This window comes from Symphalangus syndactylus, chromosome 4 (genome assembly GCF_028878055.3).
Source record: "Symphalangus syndactylus isolate Jambi chromosome 4, NHGRI_mSymSyn1-v2.1_pri, whole genome shotgun sequence".
Classification (NCBI taxonomy): Eukaryota; Metazoa; Chordata; class Mammalia; order Primates; family Hylobatidae; genus Symphalangus; species Symphalangus syndactylus.
Genome location: NC_072426.2, coordinates 87,434,885 through 87,453,826, shown reverse-complemented (window position 1 = coordinate 87,453,826; position 18,942 = coordinate 87,434,885). Strand labels below are relative to the sequence as shown.

General features: G+C 39.4%; 1 protein-coding gene across 7 annotated transcripts in view; it reads right to left on the bottom strand.

The window, feature by feature from the left end:
• WAPL (WAPL cohesin release factor) overlaps nt 1-18,942 on the bottom strand; it is an 89,660-nt gene that overhangs the window by 56,789 nt on the left and 13,929 nt on the right. For 3 of the 7 annotated variants that reach the window (XM_055275482.2, XM_055275481.2, XM_055275484.2), the window contains exons 3-4: nt 7,093-8,118; nt 4,579-4,715 (exon numbers count right to left, since the gene is read on the bottom strand). In XM_055275482.2, coding sequence (XP_055131457.1) covers nt 4,579-4,715; nt 7,093-8,118 — 1,163 coding nt within the window. The remainder of the gene's footprint in view (nt 1-4,578; nt 4,716-7,092; nt 8,119-18,942) is intronic. The other 4 variants (XM_055275479.2, XM_063638126.1, XM_063638125.1 and 1 more) reach the window with 2 other exon arrangements.

The window sequence follows — 18,942 nt, the reverse complement described above, 5'->3', positions numbered from 1 at the left end:
CTACAGTGAGATTCCGTCTCAAAAAAAAAAAAAAAAAATTCAGGGCCAAGGGGAATTTTTTTCAAAGGGGGGTACTGTTCAAAACTAAAAGAGACATAACTAAACGATTATGGTTTGGGAAAAAAAATATGAAAAGACATTTTGAAGATGGGGAAAACTGAATACAGTGATTATCAGATTATATCAGAGAATTACTAGGAATTGACTTAAGTGTTATATAACCACAGGTATGAGACCTTTTTCTTAAGAAATGCAGGCAACTTACTTTCAAATAAGACCATATATATATTTAATATAATAAACTTTCAAATAAGACTGTACATATACTTAATATAAGTATTATACAGTAAATACATATTATAGAGAGGGAGAAAGGAAAGGGACCATGTACAATTATGGTTAAATGCTAACTGGAAAGCAATCTAGGCAGAGGGATATGGGTATTCATCTTACTGTTCTTTCACATTTTCTGTATATTTCAAATTTTCGTCTATTTAATTAATTAATTAATTTTTTTTTTTTTTTTTTTGAGACAGAGTCTCGCTCTGTCGCCCAGGCTGGAGTGCAGTGGCGCAATCTCGGCTCACTGCAAACTCCGCCTCCCGGGTTCACGCCATTCTCCTGCCTCAGCCTCTCCGAGTAGCTGGGACTACAGGCACCCGCCATCACGCCCAGCTAATTTTTTGTATTTTTAGTAGAGACAGGGTTTCACCGTGGTCTCGATCTCCTGACCTCGTGATCCGCCCGCCTCAGCCTCCCAAAGTGCTGGGATTACAAGCGTCAGCCACCGCGCCCGGCCTTAATTTATTTATTTTTTAAGAGACAGGGTCTCACTCTGTTGTCCAGGCTCCAGTGAAGTGATGTGATCATAGCTCACTGCAGCCATGAACTCCTGGGTTCAAGTGATCTTCCTGTCTCAGCCTCCCAAGTAGCTTGGACTACAACCAAGCCACCATGCCCAACTACATTTTTTTTTTAAGAGATGAGGCCAGGCGCATTGGCTCACGCCTGTAATCGCAGGACTTTGGGAGGCGGAAGCAGGTGGATCACCTGAGGCCAGGAGTTCGAGACCAGCCTGGCCAACATGATGAGACCCCGCCTCTACTAAAAATACAAAAAAATAGCCAGGCATGGTGGCGCTTGCCTGTAGTCCCAGCTACTCAGGAGGCTAAGGCAGGAGAATCGCTTGCACCTGGGAGGCAGAGGCTGCAGTAAGCTGAGATTGTGCCACTGCACTCCAACCTGGGCAACGGAGCAAGACTCTGCCTCAAAAAAAATTTTATAAAGATGTTATCTGGCTTTTTTACTGCATTGACATTTGTATGGATGGTGCAAAAGCAATGGTGGGTACAACTGCTGGTGCCTTAGCACGAATAAAGGTAGGACTTCTGAACTGCTACATACTATGTAGCAGTCAAAAAGTAACATGCCAGTTTCACTTAAAGCCCTTAATGAAGGAATAAAAAGTTAATTTTATTAAATCTCTATCCCTGAATACATTAATAATCTCTGTGACAAAACAAGTATGCATAAAACACTTCTGCTGCATGCAAAGTACAGTGGTTATATGGAGAAAAAACCACCACTGTTTAAGTTACAAGCCAAACTAGCTACTTTTTTCTCAAACATCATTCTTTACTGGAAAGATTGACAAACTATGCTGATTCAAACGTGGGAGTGTGGCAGGCATTTTCTCGAAAACAAAGAGTAAATCTGTTACCATCAGTTGTTTTCCTTGAAGTATTTGCTTCCAATAAAAAAAAAAAAATTGAACTTTTAAGCAAAAACAAATTTTAAGGAACTTGTATCTACCACTGTGAACTTGATAGGTTCCCAGTACTTACAAACTTTTCTGAGTTTGGCAGTGGTATTAATGTGGTTTTTTGATACTGTATAATGAAATGTGTCATTCGAAAGATTTGCATAATTCATCATAACCAGTATTTTGCAAGTGACCAGTGTATGATGTTACAAAGCATGTATGGGTAAATGCCCATTCAAAATGCAAGATAATGCAGCCGATTTTAATGCAATGTATGAAAGGTTACTGGCATGGTTTCACATTCCAAGTTGCAACTAATCATTAAGAAACTCCCATTTCTTGAGTTTTGGGGTAGTACTATAGAAGAATATCCAAAATTACCTGAAAAGGTTATTAAAATACAACTACATATCACTGTGAAGTCATACGGTTTTCTAGAAATTCAAAGTCTCACCTAAGCACCTAAGAGTGCAAAACTATAGCACAATTACATTGAAAAGATCCCCAATGGGCTCTTCAGGTAAAATAGGAAAAATAAGGCCATAAAAATTGAACACACTCATTCTTTAGTTACTTAAAAGCAATTCAATCTACAAGAATAAAAGGTACTGGCAACCTCTAATTTTAACTTTAAATAACAAAATACTGTAACAAGCTATTTAAGCTTTTTTTTTTACAAAAAAGGCGAAGTCAAATTATTCTCAATACCTATGCTGGACCATATTACATTTTGGGAGGCCAAGGCAGGCAGATAGCCTGAGCCTAGGAGTTCAAGACCAGCATGGGCAACAAAGTGAAACCACATCTCTACAAAAAATACAAAAATCAGCCAGGTATCATAACGCACGACTGTAGTCCCAGCTATTTAGGAGTCTGAGGTGGGAGATCACCTGAGCCCGAGGACGTCAAGGCTGCACTGAGCTGGGATCACACCACTGCATTCCAGCCTGGGTGAGAGTGAGACCATCTCAAAAAAAAAAAAAAAGAGGAGGAGGAATAAAGTTGGCCCTAACCTTATAACATATACAAAAATTAACTTAAAATAGAACAAAGATCTAAACGTTAACGACCTAAAACTATGAACTATAGGAAAAAAACACAGACAAAAAGGTACAGAAAACTGGATCTGGCAACAATTTATTGGATATGATACCAAAAGCACAGACAACAAAATGACAAATTGAACATCAAAATTAAAAACTTTTTTGCATCAAAGGACAATATCAATACGGTGAAAAACAACTAGTGAAATAGCACCAAATATTTGTAAACCATATTACTGCTAAGGATTAACATACTACTACAACTCAATAAAAACAAAAAAACTCAATTCAAAAATGGGCAAAGGGCCAGGCACGGTGGCTCATGCCTGTAATCCCAGCACTTTGGGACACCAAGGCAAGTGGATCACCTGAGGTCAGGAGTTAGGGACCAGCCTGACAAACATGATGAAACCCCATCTCTACTAAAAATACAAAACTAGCCAAGCATGGTGTCACATGCCTGTAATCCCAGCTACTTGGGAGGCTGAGGCAGGAGAATCCCTTGAACCCAGGAGGCGGAGGCTGCAGTGAGCCAAGATTGTGCTACTGCACTCCAGCCTGGGCAACAAGAGCGAAACTCCATCTAAAACAAACAAACAAACAAACTGGGCAAAGGACTTAGACATTTCTTCAAAGATACAAAAATAGCCAGTAAACACATAAAAAATGCTCAACATCACTAATCATTAGTGAAGTGCAAATCAAACCAAAATGAGATACCACTTCACACCCATTAGGCTATTATCAAAAAACAGAAAATAGAAGTGCTGGTAAGGATATGAAGAAACTAGGGCCCTCATACATTGCTGGTAGCATACACTGCTGGTAGCAACGTAAAATGGTGCAGACACCACAGGGGACAGTTTGGCAGTTCCTCAGAAAGTTATAGGCCTACCATACTGACCCAGGAAATCCACTCCTAGGTATATATCCAAAAGAACTGAAAGCAGAGACTCAAACAGATATATCTGTATGCCAATCTTCACAGCAGCATTATTCACAGTAGCCAAAAGGTAAAAACAATCCAAGTGTCCATCAACAGATGAATGGGTAAACAAAATGTGGAAGGCATGGAGGTGTGGTGGTGTGTGTTTGTCTCACACACAATGGAATATTCTTTTTTATATATATATATATATATATATACACACATATATATCTTACAATGAATGAATAAGAATATATATATATTCTTATATATATATATATATATACACACATATATATCTTACATACAATGGAATTTTATTCAGCCATAAAAAGGAATGAAATTTTGACATACAGTAAAAGACAGATGTACCTTAGAAAAATCAGGCTTAGTGAAATAAACCAGATTCATACAATGTTCGTCCTTTTGCAACTGGTTTATGACGAATATTGTATGATTCTATTTATATAAGATACTTAGAAAAAGCACATTCCTAGAGAGAGAATGGAATAGTATTGACTAGGCTTGAGGTGGGGGAGGAAGTTATTGGTTAATGGGTACAGAGTTTTTGTTGGATATGATAAAAAGGTTTTGGGTATAGATAATTGTGATGGTTACATAACACCGTGAAAGTAATGCCACTGAGTTGTACATTTGAGAATGGTTTAAAAAATATGTATATTTTACAATTTTTAAAAAATGGTTACATCTGAAAAAATGACTTACATATATCCTTTGAAAGACAGTTGCTATGATGTTTATTAGTAACTTTCAAATAAAAAATTAAGAGTTGAGCCCTCCAATAACAAATAAATAATAAAAATCACTGGTAGTGTTTTACTTACCCGTTTGGGGCCACTAAAAATCTTTCTGGTATTTTCCTTTGATTTATCTCCTTGTTTATTTATGGGCTTCTTCACACTTTCAGGCACACCAGGCAAGTCCTCTGTAAAATCCAAGTTTTCTGAAATGGTAATCAAAACTATCTAGCTTACTAATATTGCAAATTACCTACCAGACAACCTATCAAGATTATATATACATGAATGAATGAAAATGGGAAGAAAATAATAAAGGAAATCAGAGCACCACAGAGCTGACAAAATACTCCCTAGAGTAAGAAGTTTCATTCTGCCATTCTCCCTTCCTGCTTGTCCCTCCTGAAAGAGAAATCATAAACCTGGTTGCTGTGTATGTGTTCTAGTCTTATTTTATGTCGAACAGAAAAATAAAATCTTTTCCAAAATAATTTTCTTACTTCCGAGAGGTCACATAACTGCTGGGTATCTATGGATACTGACACTGGAATGGTATGGTTTATACACACACAAAACATCATGCGTATCTACCTGTAACATTTTTCAGAACTTTAAATCCACTAAATCATGTTGGCCTTCAAAGAATGCCTGCTGGCAACTACAAAAGCCACATTTGAAACACCAGAAAAGGAGGACAGTTATCCTTGGCAAGAGATTTAAAACGATCTAATACAACAAAGTTTAATGACTTGTCGGTCTTCAAACACAACTAACCGAAGAGTCGGTTTATTTCCTAACTGGTTAAAAATATGTATCTTTTTCTAAGCGAAACAAAATAGGAAAAATAGGAAGACTTTTCTCTATCCCAATGCTTAAAATTTTTTGCTGTTTCACATATGGTATGAAGACTCAAATTTCAACTTGGGGTAGATAACCAAATGGCCTCTAATTTTCAAATGTTATTCAGCATCTACTTCTAGTTTCTCAAAGGGAGTCTAATTTCACATTTTAAATCTTTAAAAGTTGTATTACCCAAGATGTAAATTTCAGCCACAGATTCTCAATTGCAAGGGATAACTTGCTATCCAGGTTAGAATAAAAGCTTGTAAGTAAACTACAGAAGGACAAGGGAGCTGGTATTGTATAGCAGTATTTATCATTCTACTGAGGAAACAAATGCCTAGCTGTTCTGCCCAGCCAGATCTTAAGTGACTATAGTAAGGCTGCTGCAAACTTCCATTCTCCAGAAAAGATTCAAAGACAACAATGGATGTATTTCTTTTTTCTTTTTTTTTCGGAGGAGGCAGGGGTGAGCCCCTAGGGGTACTCCTGTGTATGTCTAGTTTTGAAGAATAAATTAAGCAAAACTATTTTTAGGCCAAATAAAGCAAAATGGTAGGTAATCTGAAGAATGACTTATATTCTACAAGAGAATCTGTATTTTAAAATACTACTGTAATTCTAATTTACCATAATGACACTTCTGTGGCCCTACCAGGAAAAAAGCTTTATTTAATACGTAAACCAATCCAGAAAAACTATATTTGGTTAAGAAACCATGTATCCCAGAAGCTTTCACAAATTCTTCCTCACTAGATAGTCAATTCACTTCACAAAGCCCTTGTCAAGTAATGACTTAATTATAGCAGAGCTAACCTATTTCTTTTGTTTGTCTTTCAAAGTGGAGACTGAACTCCTTGAGGACCCTTAGTCATTACCGGGTCTACAATCTCAGCACAAATTAAATTTCCACAGTTAAGAGGGAATGCATACTTACCTGGCACTTTTCAATTTTATTAAACCAACTTAGGAGGGTTTGAGAGTGTTTTGAATGTTTATTAGTTTTTAGCCAACCACAAAGAGTTTTTAAATTCTAATCTTCTGGTATTTCCCTCATTATACCACCTGTTATCAGTATAGTTCCAAAGGTCCAAAATCTAATCTATGTCTTCACTGCATTTGGATTTGTCAAGTGGAAACATCACAATGTTTGGTGTCCCTGCGCCATATACATATATGCTTTAAAATTCTCAAGTGCTAAAGGTTAAATTAAAACCCAAATATGAAGACTCTCCAATCTACAAATTGGTTCCTTACAACTTGGGACCTGATCATTAACACTTAAAATGCTGTACCTTTAAATAAGGTGATTTATGGTTCTAATAGGTACTTTTAATAAATATAACAAGCTAAAATTGAGTATCTAAGAAGAAACTATGTAGCTGTTGATTTAAGCCTGAAAAACACATTTAAAGTAGCCCCCCCAGCCATCAACAGGGGATACATGCCAGTTCCTAGTGGATGCCTGAAACCAGGGATAGTACACTAAAACCTGTATATACTATGTTTCTTCATATACATACCTATGATAAAGTTTAATTTACAAATCAAGCACAGTAAGAGATCAGCAATAAGAATACAACAGAATGATTTTAACAATATGATATAATAAAAGTTAGGTGAATGGGGTCTTTATCTTAATATACTGTACTCACCTCTTTTCAGAATATGGTTGACCTTAGGTAATTGAAACCATAGAAAGTGAAACTGCAGGTAAGGGGGGACTACTGTACTTATTATACATTTTTTAAAAATTCTTACCTGCATTGTTAGTACCAGACTGACTGTCCTGGGAATTATCATTGCTTTCTGGGGGAGGTTGCAAGGAGGGTGATAGAGCTGTTTTAGTTCTTTTTTTGCTTGTCTTTCTTTCCACTTGACAGTCATCATCTTCATCATCTTCGCTTTCACTGAGATCATCAAAGCCAAAATACTTAATTTTGTAATTAGAACTTCCAGAACCTCCTTCATCACCTCCTGTCTCATGATCTTCAAAACCAAAAAATTCAAGTTTAACATCCTTTTTGGATTTAGTATTACTAGGTCGAAATCTAGTAGTGGTCTTAGAAGTTGCAATATCTGCCTTTTTTCTGAGACGACCAGCTTCTCCCAAATCTGCAGGAGTGGATGCAGTGAACTCGTCCATGCTGCGTTCCATAGTATCCTGTATGGTAACATTACAAACTGACAAGCAAGATGGATGTAAAACAGTGTAATCTCTAGTCCGTCCAACTGTCCCTCTAAAACTGGTCCCACAACTTACACCCCCTTTCTTTGCCTGATTCAGGCCATCTTTACTCGATTCACTGTTTGCTTTGGCTAAGGCCTGACTGGTGCCGTCCATCAGCTTGTCAAAATTTGATGCTCCTTGGGAGGATTTAGTTTTATTGGCCCTACAGTACGTCCTACAGTTGGTTGGCCTAAGAACACTTTGTACAATATCTTCCTCAATGGCTTCATTCAGATTTTCCAATCGATTTTTAAAATCATCATCCTTCATCTCCAAAAGGGGATCACTATCCAAACTTAAAATACAGTCTTCTGATCTGATGTCTTCAAAATCATTATCCCATTCATACAAACCAGTTCTTACAGATCCCTTGATTGGAGATATTTCTGATGGTGATTCTGGCCTTTTCCCAAACTGGGAGTTCCAAGTATCATTTGTTTCCTTGATTTCAGAAGCCACTGTAGTTTCTGCATTGAGTTTCTTAGTACTGTCGTCAGTATTTTTGTGAATATGGTGACTATTCTTTTCACGTTCTTCATGAAAATTCTCCACTTTATCTGTAAAAATAAGTCAAAGGATAAAAACATGAGTGGTATCAATATAAAAGTTAATAAATAACAGATATGTGGTTAATCAATAGTATATGATCAATCTTGGAAGAACTGCAAATAATTTTAAGTTGTGAAGAAATTAACATTTACATATCAGACATTTCCTCTCCTATCTTTTCAGTATATAGCTCTCATGCCTTCTACAGACCTTTCCTCAGGCAACCAAGTCCCTTAAAATTGTAAACTCACAAGAAATTTCAGCAGGGTTAAGCAACTCATTCAGAATCCATTCAGAATGACATGTAAATGACTCAGCCAAATCTTCTTAGGGGTATTATGGGCTTTTCAAATAAAGATGTTTAAATTAAAAATCATTTAGTAAAACCTAAACCAACTGAACAGTTAATAAAAACCTTCTACCAGTGTTTTTATTTATCTAGGATAGGGCTGCCCATAAGGTATGCTAGCTCTATCCAGAAACCTGTCTACAGGATCAGGTTTCTCTAGCTATTTCTGTTCTTTCTTCTAATCCTAAAAGCCATATAACCTCAAGGAATTTTTAGCGGTAGTTCTGGTGTGTTAGTTAAATGGCTAATAGTGGCTATTTATGCATATCAGCCAGTAATAAATCCTTAGCCTGCCTATTCATCTTGTATGTGGAGAATTTTTGTTGCCTTCAATTTTTACTATCAGAACATTTTTATAACCTTTCCAAATGAGATACAAATATGATTCCAACTGGTATTATTACTAATTCCCTCAACACTTACTTGTAGAAAAACACTGACAAAATGTACACCCTATGCCAAACACTAAAATTACTTCTACAAAATACATCTACATTTAAGAAAAGCTATTTACAAATCTCAATTAGCATCATCAAATACAGGTGAGAGGGATGCTTTTTACATGGATAGATTCACTGTATAATTTTTAATGCTACCCAATAGGTTTTCCTGCCCTCAAGACAGGATCTCACTGTCACCCACACTGGAATACAGTGGTGTGATCACAGCTCACTGCAGCTTCAGAGACCTCCAGGCCTCAAGTGATCCTCCCACCTCAGCCTCCCGAGCAGCACTCCCAAGTAGCTGGAACTACAGGTGTGCACCACCACGCCTGCCTAACTTCCCTTTTTATTTAACACACGGGGTCACACTATGGTGCCCAGGCTGGTCTTGAACTCCTGGGCTCAAGCAAACATCCTGCCTCTGCCTCCCAAAGTGCTACAATCACAGGCATGAGCCACCACGCCCAGCCTCCAAAGGGTTTTAATGTAATTTAACAGGTTAAGATTTGGTAATATCTTTTAAAACTAAAAATGTACATGTGAAAGAAAGGACTTACTCCTGAAGCCAGCAGTTTCACTTACAAGTATTTAGAAATAACTTTCCATGAACACAAAATTACATAAGTAACAAGAAACTCAATACAACACTGTTTCCTGGTTTTTGCTTTCATAAACAATATACCAATTAATAAAGAATTAAATTACCATATAACAACACACCTGAATACTATGCAGTTGTTAAAAAGAATGAGGCAGCTCTACATTATGTACAGATATGGATGCTCTTAGAGATGGGAATGACTAAGGGATAAGGAACAAGAAAAGACTTTCGTACTTCTTGAATTTTATACTGCATGTAAGTTGTCTATTCAAAAGCCAAAACATAAAAAATGCCAAAGTTGTATATTTTTGGAGTCCTTATCTGTTAAAAAAAAATACATTTATGAATCAAATACAACATCTAGAATTTACTTTGGTGAGGATAAAAATGAAACAAGACTGGCAATGAATTGTTGAAGATTAAAAAGCTGAACTGTTTAATGGAGATGGAGATATAAATACACATATAATTATTTTTGTAGACATAAACACACAAATGTGTACATCTGTATAACTGTATACTAGTCTATACACACAAATACATACAGACTTCCTTTACCCTCTTATAAGAAAATGAAGATACTTCCTTTGATTTCTTACCAAACCCGTCATTACACAGATGAGAAAAAGAGGCCCAGAGAGGCTAATGACCGCAGAGGTTCTCAGTTAAATCAATAGCCAAAAGAGACTTCATAAAAAAGACCCATACCAAACTATATTACACTACCACTAGTGGTGGCTGCTAAACACCAAAATGCTAGGCCAGGCGTGGTGGCTCATGCCTGTAATCCCAGCAGTTTGGGAGGCCAAGGCAGGCAGATCATGAGGTCAGGAGTTCGAGGCCAGCCTGGCCAACATGGTATCTCTACTAAAAACACAAAAATTAGCTGGGCGTGGTGGCGGGCGCCTGTAGTCCCAGCTACTCAGGAGGCTGAGGCAGGAGAACTGCTTGAATCTGGGAAGCAGAGGTTGCAGTGAGCCAAGATCCCATCAGGGTACTCCAGCCTGGGCAAAAGAGCGAGACTCCATTTAAAACAACAACAACAACAACAACAACAACAAAACTAATGCACTGGCTGGGCGCAGGGGCTCACACCTGTAATCCCAGCACTTTGGAAGGCTGAGGTGGAAATAGCAAATGTTTATCTCACGATGTGCTGAGGACTAACCTTAAACAATGCCTTTAACTTGTAAGAAATCTGTACAGGCCGGGCGCGGTGGCTCACGCCTGTAATCTCAGCACTTTGGGAGGCCGAGGCGGGAGAATCACCAGGTCAGGAGATCGAGATCATCCTGGCTAACATGGTGAAACCCCATCTCTACTAATAATACAAAAAATTAGCCGGGTGTGGCGGCGGGCGCCTGTAGTCCCAGCTACTCGGGAGGCTGAGGCAAGAGAATGGCGTGAACCCGGGAGGCGGAGCTTGCAGTGAGCGGAGATCGCGCCATGCACTCCAGCCTGGGCGACACAGAGTGACTCCGTCTCAAAAAAAAAAAAAAAAAAAAGAAATCTGTACAAATGATACAAAGTGGCTTGGAGACCATAACTCATGAAATACAGTTGAGGCAACTAGACAGGTTTAACTGGTGCAGGGATGGGGGGAAACTGCCATTACATGAAAGCTGCCGTTAAATATCTGAACGGCTGTCATGATAAGAAAACAAACTTCGCTGGGCGCGGTGGCTCATGCCCGTAATCCCAACACTTTGGGAGGCCAAAGCAGATGGATCACCAGGTCAGGAGATCGAGACCATCCTGGCTAACACAGTGAAACTCCGTCTCTACTAAAAATACAAAAAAATTAGCCAGGCGTGGTGGTGGGCATCTGTAGTCCCAGCTACCCGGGAGGCTGAGGCAGGAGAATGGTGTGAACCCAGGAGGCAGAGCTTACAGTGAGCCAAGATCATACCACTGCACTACAGCCTGGGTGACAGAGCGAGACTCCATCTCAAAAAAAAAAAAAGAATACACACATGAAAGATGCTTATCATTAGTTGCTAGGGAAACACAAAAGGTAAATTCCTTAATATACCAAGAATCCTTACACATCAGTAAGTCCAATGTCCCAGCAGAAAACGGGGCTAGGGGCCAGGCACAATGGCTCAGGCCTATAATCCCAACTCTTTGGGAGGCCGAGGCAGGCAGATCACTTGAGGCCAGAAGTTCGAGACCAGTGTAGCCAACATGGTGAAACCCTGTCTCCACTAAAAAGACAAAAAAACCCAGCCAGGCGAGGCGTGGTGGCACATGCCAGTCGTCCTCGCTACTTGGGAGGCTGAGGCACAAGAATTGTTTGAACCCAGGAGGCAGAGGTTGCACGGAGCTGAGATAGCACCACTGCACTCCAGCCTGGGCAAGACAGCAAGACTCTGCCTCAAAAATAAATAAATAAATAATAAGCCAGGAACACACAGAAGCAATTCATTTATATACATATATATATATATAAAATGAATTAAATAACTTATGAAGGATACTCAATTTCATTCACAATTAAAACTCAAAGTAAAACAAAGCTGAACTATATTTACATAAGCCCTCAGTATGTGCCTGGTACTATTCTAAATACTTTCTATTAATTTATTTTATCTCAAAGCAACCATCAGGCCAGGCACAGTGGCTCACGCCTGTAATCCCAGCACTTTGGGAGGCCGAGGTGGGCAGATCAGGAGGTCAGGAGATCGAGACCATCCTGGCTAACACAGTGAAACCCCGTCTCTACTAAAAATACAAAAAATTAGCCGGACGTGGTGGCAGGCGCCTGTAGTCCCAGCTACTTGGGAGGCTGAGGCAGGAGAATGGCGTGAACCCGGGAGAGGGAGCTTGCAGTGAGCCAAGATCGCACCACTGCACTCCGCCTGGGCAACAGAGCAAGACTCCGTCTCAAAAAAAAAAAAAAAAAAAAAAGCAACCATCAGGTAAGTACTACTGCCAAGTTCATAATCCCTTACCCACAATTCCAACATCCAAAAAGCTCTAAAAAGTTTTCTCACAACACACTTGGAAGTAAAACCCCAACTGAAGGGAGGCTATTTATAGTATTTCCCTACTTAGGGAAGGTATTTTCTTTTCTGAAGAAACACTATCTTTGATTAGAGAACACCACCTCAGATCCTGATAGGGGCATTAATGTAAACTTTCCAAAATCCAAAATAATTCTAAATTCTAAGACACATCTGGCCCCAACGGTTTCAGAAAAGGAAATGTGACCCTCTAACTCATTCCACAGATAAAGGACAGTGGGCTTAAATTACTAGTTGTTGATTATATGACTATTAAGTGGTATTTACTCTCTTAAAAATAAGGCAACTTATTAAAAAAAATTGGAAGCAACTTGAAAGTCTGACATTAATAAGTAATTTATAGCACATACAGAAATTGACAACATGCAACAGTATTTTTTCAAAGGGTAGGGAGAGGGCCAAAAAGAAAACTGATATGGAATTATCCCCAAGATATTACATGAGAAAGAATAAGGTACAAAGCAGCAGCAAATTATCATTTTGTGGATTTTAATTTTGTGGATTAAAATACACAGGCACACATGTACATACAGATATGCGGAACTGCCTGTATTGCTTGCATGTGCACAGAACATACCAGAAAGGTTCAAACAAACAACAATCAATGGTCATTCCTGAGAAAACTGAGGTGGCTAAGGAAACGTACTAGGAGGGAAGCTTTTAACCAACACTATATTGAACCATGTGCAAATAAAAGGTATTTTTGTGTGTTTTTTGGGTTTTCTTTTTTTTTTTTTTTTTGCAACGGAGTCTCACTCTGTCTCCCAGGCTGGAGGGCAATGGCGCAATCTCTGCTCACTGCAACCTCTGCCTCCCAGGTTCAAGCTGCCTCAGTCTCCTGAGTAGCTGGGATTACAGGCACCCTCTACCACGCCCAGCTAATTTTTGTATTTTTAGTAGAGATGGGGTTTCACCATGTGGGCCAGGCTGGTCTCGAACTCCTGACCTCAGGCAATCCACCCACCTCGGCCTCCCGAAGTGCTGGGATTACAGGCATGAGAAACCGAGCTCAGCCATAAACGGTTTTAAAAATAAAAGTAGGGCAGGGGCTGGGCGTGGTGGCTCACGCCCGTAATCCCTAAGGCATAAGAATTGCTTGAACCTGGGAGGCAGATGTTGCAGTGAGCTGAGATCATGCCAGCGCACTCCAGCCCAGGCAACAGAGTGAGACTCCATCTAAAAAATAAATAAATAAATTAATTAAATAAATAGATAAATGTATAAGCCCTTTCAATGCCACTTAAGAAACATCTCCCACCCTTATATTCAGACATGTGACATGATGGTCAAAGACATAAATAAAAAGACATTCAATGTAGCATTTATGTGTAATAGCAAAAGACTAGAAACAGCCAAAATATCCATAAGAGACCGTTATTATAGTACATCCATACAATGGAAAACTATGAAACTGCTTTAAAAAAACCAAGGCAGATCTATAAATGTCAATAACATTATAGAAATCTATAAATCTATAATAATCATATCAGATTATAATGAAAATAAGATTTTAACTTTAATAATTATGTTATTAATATTTATAGATCTGCCTTATAATAATAAACATCTTAAAGATTAAGTGTTCTTAAAGGCATAATACACTAAATATATATATGCATCTTATGCTCCCATTCGTGTGTGTTTTTAAGAATACAAATACAGACATACATGCTGTGCCTATTAAACACTGTAACAAACTGTTAACAGCATTGGCTTCAGTGGAAGGGAACTCACTTTTCACTGTTAATAAGGTCATGTGGCTGATCACCAGAGGCACCTGAAAGGCCACAGGAAAAACACAGCACATCTTCCTAAGTGAGCAAATTCTTTACTCAAAGATTTGAAAGGTAAAAATTATTTTTTAAAACAGTTAAGGCCAGGTACTGTGGCTCACGCCTGTAATCCCAGCACAGGGAGGCTGAGGCGGGCAGATCACTTGAGGTCAGTAGTTTGAGACCAGCCTGGCCAACATGGTGAAACCCCGTGTCTACTAAAAATACAAAAAATTGCCATGAGTGGTGCTGCACACCTGTAATCCCAGCTACTCGGGAGGCTGAGGCAGGAGAATCACTTCAACCCAGGAGGCAGAGGATGCAGTGAGCCAAGATCCGCCACTGCACTCCAGCCTGGTCAACCGAGTGTGAGACTCCGCCTTGGGGGGAAAAAAACGGTTACGAGTTACAATTGGTAATCCAAAACATTTTGTATTTTATAAGGCATCCTATAAAATACAAAATTGACATGAAATTTTAAAGATAAAACTCTGAACTAAAAACAATTTCAAAAGTACTATTCAGCTTGGCCCACCACACAGAACAGTCCAGGTTTATTGCAACCTTCCCTTAACTCCCACCAACACAGCCTGTGGACAGCCTCACTGCCAACTGCCACGGCTTATCTGCACATCAAGGAGCTTGTTTGCTCCCTGGCCTCCTGCTGAAGCTGCCCATCTCTGCCCTACCCTTGCAGCAGAATAGCAAACACACCACACCCCAGCCACTCCTCAACCAACGAGCCTTGGGCCTCCCTTCGAGGTGGCAATTAATTATTCAAACTAGAGACACATACCCCCGGAGGTATACAAAGGCTTTTCAAATATAGGTACAATTGCATTTTAAGGAAATTCACTTCTAAATCCTCAACCTCCAGGTGTATACTGTTCCAAAAACTGATTTGCCAACTCATATGGGATTAACCAATCACTCTTCTCCCACATTATAAATATTAATAACAGTGTATTGCTCACCTATCCCTAATCTTATATGGTACATTTTTCCAACTCTTGACATGACCTATAAAGAAATAATGTGATAGATTGTTGGTTTCTGTACTTCATAATTAAGTAAAACTTTCATGTGTGGGTAACAAATCCTTTGCATGTCAGGTGGTTTCCTAAATTAATTGCATTTCACAGAATTGAAAAGACCTAACAAACTGACTCATTATTACAATGAATTTCTATGATTACCATGTGCTTTGTGGCATGTAAGAATTCAAATAATAGAAACTGCTATAGCAAAACTCTTACCATTCTTATCTTTATTTTGTTAATTTATGGCTTCTCAACATTTACACATATTAAAAAATTGAAATAGGAGGTCGGGTGCAGGGGCTCACGCCTGTAATCCCAGAACTTTGGGAGGCAGAGGTGGGCAGATCACGAGGTCAGGAGATCGAGACCAGCCTGGCTAACACGCTGAAACCTCGTCTCTACTAAAAAATACAAAAAATTAGCCAGGCGTAGTAGGACACACCTGTAGTCCAAGCTACTTGGGAGGCTGAGGGAGGCCGAGGCAGGAGAATCGCTTGAACCTGGGTGGCAGAGGTGGAAGTGAGCCTCGGCGACAGAGCCAGACTCAGTCTCAAGAAAAAAAAAAAAGAAATAGGAATAATAGGGACATAGTAGTACACGCTTGTAGTCCCACCTAGAGCTACCCAGGGCACTGTGGCCAGCGGTTCATTTGAGGCTGCTGTTGTGATCACACCTGTGAGTAGCCACGCACTCCAGCCTGAGCAACACAGCGAGGCTCCATCTCGACAACAACAAACAACAAAAAATAGGAATAAAATTGATGCCAAAAAACTTTTTTGTCCAAAACCTTTATATACTTTAGCAATAATATTCATTCATGTATGTATAAACTAACTGAAAAAAGCCCACTCATCTCTTAAAAGATACATTTCCAATAAATTTTATCTTTAATATCTACAGCATTCAAGTTTGATCAATTATAGCATTCAAGTTTGATCAAATATTCTGAGAGCATTTGATTAAAAAAATAAAAGCACTGATAACTGTGATCATGATGTAGTACAGAATCATTTTTAAAACAGTTTAGAGAACTACAGTCACATAAAATTCCTAAAAGCTGCAGAGTTTTTTTTTTTTGTAGAGACAGGATCTCCCTATGTTGCCCAGGCTGGTCCCAAACTCCTAGACTCGGGCGATCCTCCCATCTCAGCCTCCCAAAGTACTGGGATTACAGGCTTCAGCCACAGCACCCAACTCTTTTTTTTTTTTTTTTGGAGACAGAGTCTTGCTCTGTCAATGAGGCAGTGGCGCAGTCTCCACTTCCCACGTTCAACTGATATTCTCCTGTCTCAACCTCCTGAGTAGCTGGGACTACATGCGCGAGTCACCATTCCCGGCTAATTTTATTTTTAGCAGAGATGGGGTTTCACCATGTTGACCAGGCTGGTCTCAAACTCCTGACCTCAAGTGATCTGCCTACCTCAGCCTCCCAAAGTGCTAGGATTACAGGCATGAACCACCGCGCCCGGCCACAGCCCTTAAAAATTTGAATTTAAACGCATATACATATTTTTGTACCAGCCTCAGCTCTTAAAAATTTGAATTTAAATGCATATACATGTTTTTATACCAAGAATTATGAAAAGGATGACCACTAAAAGACTAAACATAAATACTATAATCATTAGGATACAATTCTGAAGGGGAAGTAGGATAGAAATACAATTTCAAAAAGAACAAGGAACACTATATTCTGGCTATTGAAGAGCATGTTCTTGTAGTTTTTTAAACATACGAAAGTGAACAGTTTCTGGGGCATAATGGGGACTTGTAAGAAAGAAAAATTATTAAAGAAAAAATTTTAAAAAGAGAATGAACAGCAAGTAATTATGGCATTTGCGAGCAAGAAAATAATTATGCGCCAGAAGCACTGGTTCATGACAGTAATCCCAACACTTTGGGAGGCCAAGGTGTGAGGACTACTTGAGCTCGGGAGTTCAAGACCTCGTCTCTACTAAAATCAAATTAGCTGACTATGATGGTACACACCCGTGGTCCCAGCTTCTCAGGAGGCTGAGGCAGGAGGATTACCTGTGCCCAGAAGATTGAGGCTGCAGTGAAACATGACTGCATTACTGTACAAACAAACAAAATACTTTGAGGGTGAGGAAGGAGGAAGTGATGAATGAAAGAACTTCTAGACTGGCTGGCACAATTCTACTTCCTAACTTAGGTAATGGTTATAGGAGTGTTCCTCTTCTAATAATTAATTAAGCTAGACCCCTTTTGTGTGGTTTTGTGTGTTGTATTTTACAATTTAAAAAAGTTAAAAGAAATCACTATGACACCTAAACTGCATGTTATATTTTAAAATGTCAATATTGGCCACATGTGGTGGCTCACACCTGTAATCCCAGCACTTGGGGGGGGGGGTGGGTGGGCCAAAGCAGGGGGATCACTTGCATCCAGGAGTCAGAGATCAGCCTAGGCAACAAAGCAAGACTCTCTCCACAAAAAAAATTTTGAAAATCAGCCAGGCGTGGTGGCACATTCCTATAGTCCTAGCTACTCAGGAAGTGGGGGCAGGAGGATCACTTAAGCCCAGGAGTTTAAGGTTGCAGTGAGCAATGATCACACCACTGCACTCCAGCCTGGGCAACAGAGAAAGACCTTGTTTCTAAAAAAAATTAAAAGGATACCTGGGATTCATTCTTTCTACCACTTCTTTGCCCTACACTGGACTACGGATGCCTCTTCTCCTGCAGCCCTCCCTACTATTTTAGAGCAGGATAGTTTGGGGACACTGATATGTTGACTCTCCAGAGCCTCTTTATAAGATGATTACTCCTCCACCCTGTTATGTAAGAGCCCCTTCTTGGCTTCTTTGATTTTCTTGTGTAAGACTAAACAAATAATAATAAAAAGACAACAAAAATAAATAAGGAAAGATTATTTTAAAAAGTAGTGGTCGGGCATGGTGGCTCACACCTGTAATCCCAGCACTTTGGGAGGCCGAGGTGGGCAGAACACCTGAGGTCAGGAGTTCAAGACCACCCTGGCCAATATAGTGAAAACCCCGTCTCCACCAAAAATACAAAAATTAGCCAGGTGTGGTGACAGGCACCTGTAATCCCAGCTACTAGGGAGGATGAGGCAGGAGAATCGCTTGAACCCGGGAGGCAGAGGTTGCAGTCAGCCAAGAATGCACCACTGCACTCCAGCCTGGGCATCAGTGAGACTCTGTCTCAAAAAAAAAAAAAAAAAAAAAAAATTAAAGCCCCTTCTTTTGAGGCTTGTGCTAGTTACCCTCTAATCTTCCTAACACCTGTCATCCAACAACCTCTTATTCAACCTCTTATTCACTGTTCATGTATTTAAGGATTTTACACCATATTTATAATCTACTCCTCCATCCCAATTTTGCTATCACACTGAATTCCACCAAATTCCAACCCTCTGACTTCCCAGTTCTTTAACATTATCTCATCATCAACAATCTCCCGCATTCCATCTCGGCCACCAGTTTTCAGTTTCATCCAGAAGCTTGCTGTATATCCTAAAATGCTTCACTTCTTAAACATTAAAATCAGATAGCCCACTTTTTTTTTTTTTATCACAACCTACCAACCATCCAACTTGCTTGTGCCAGTACTCCCATTCTTCA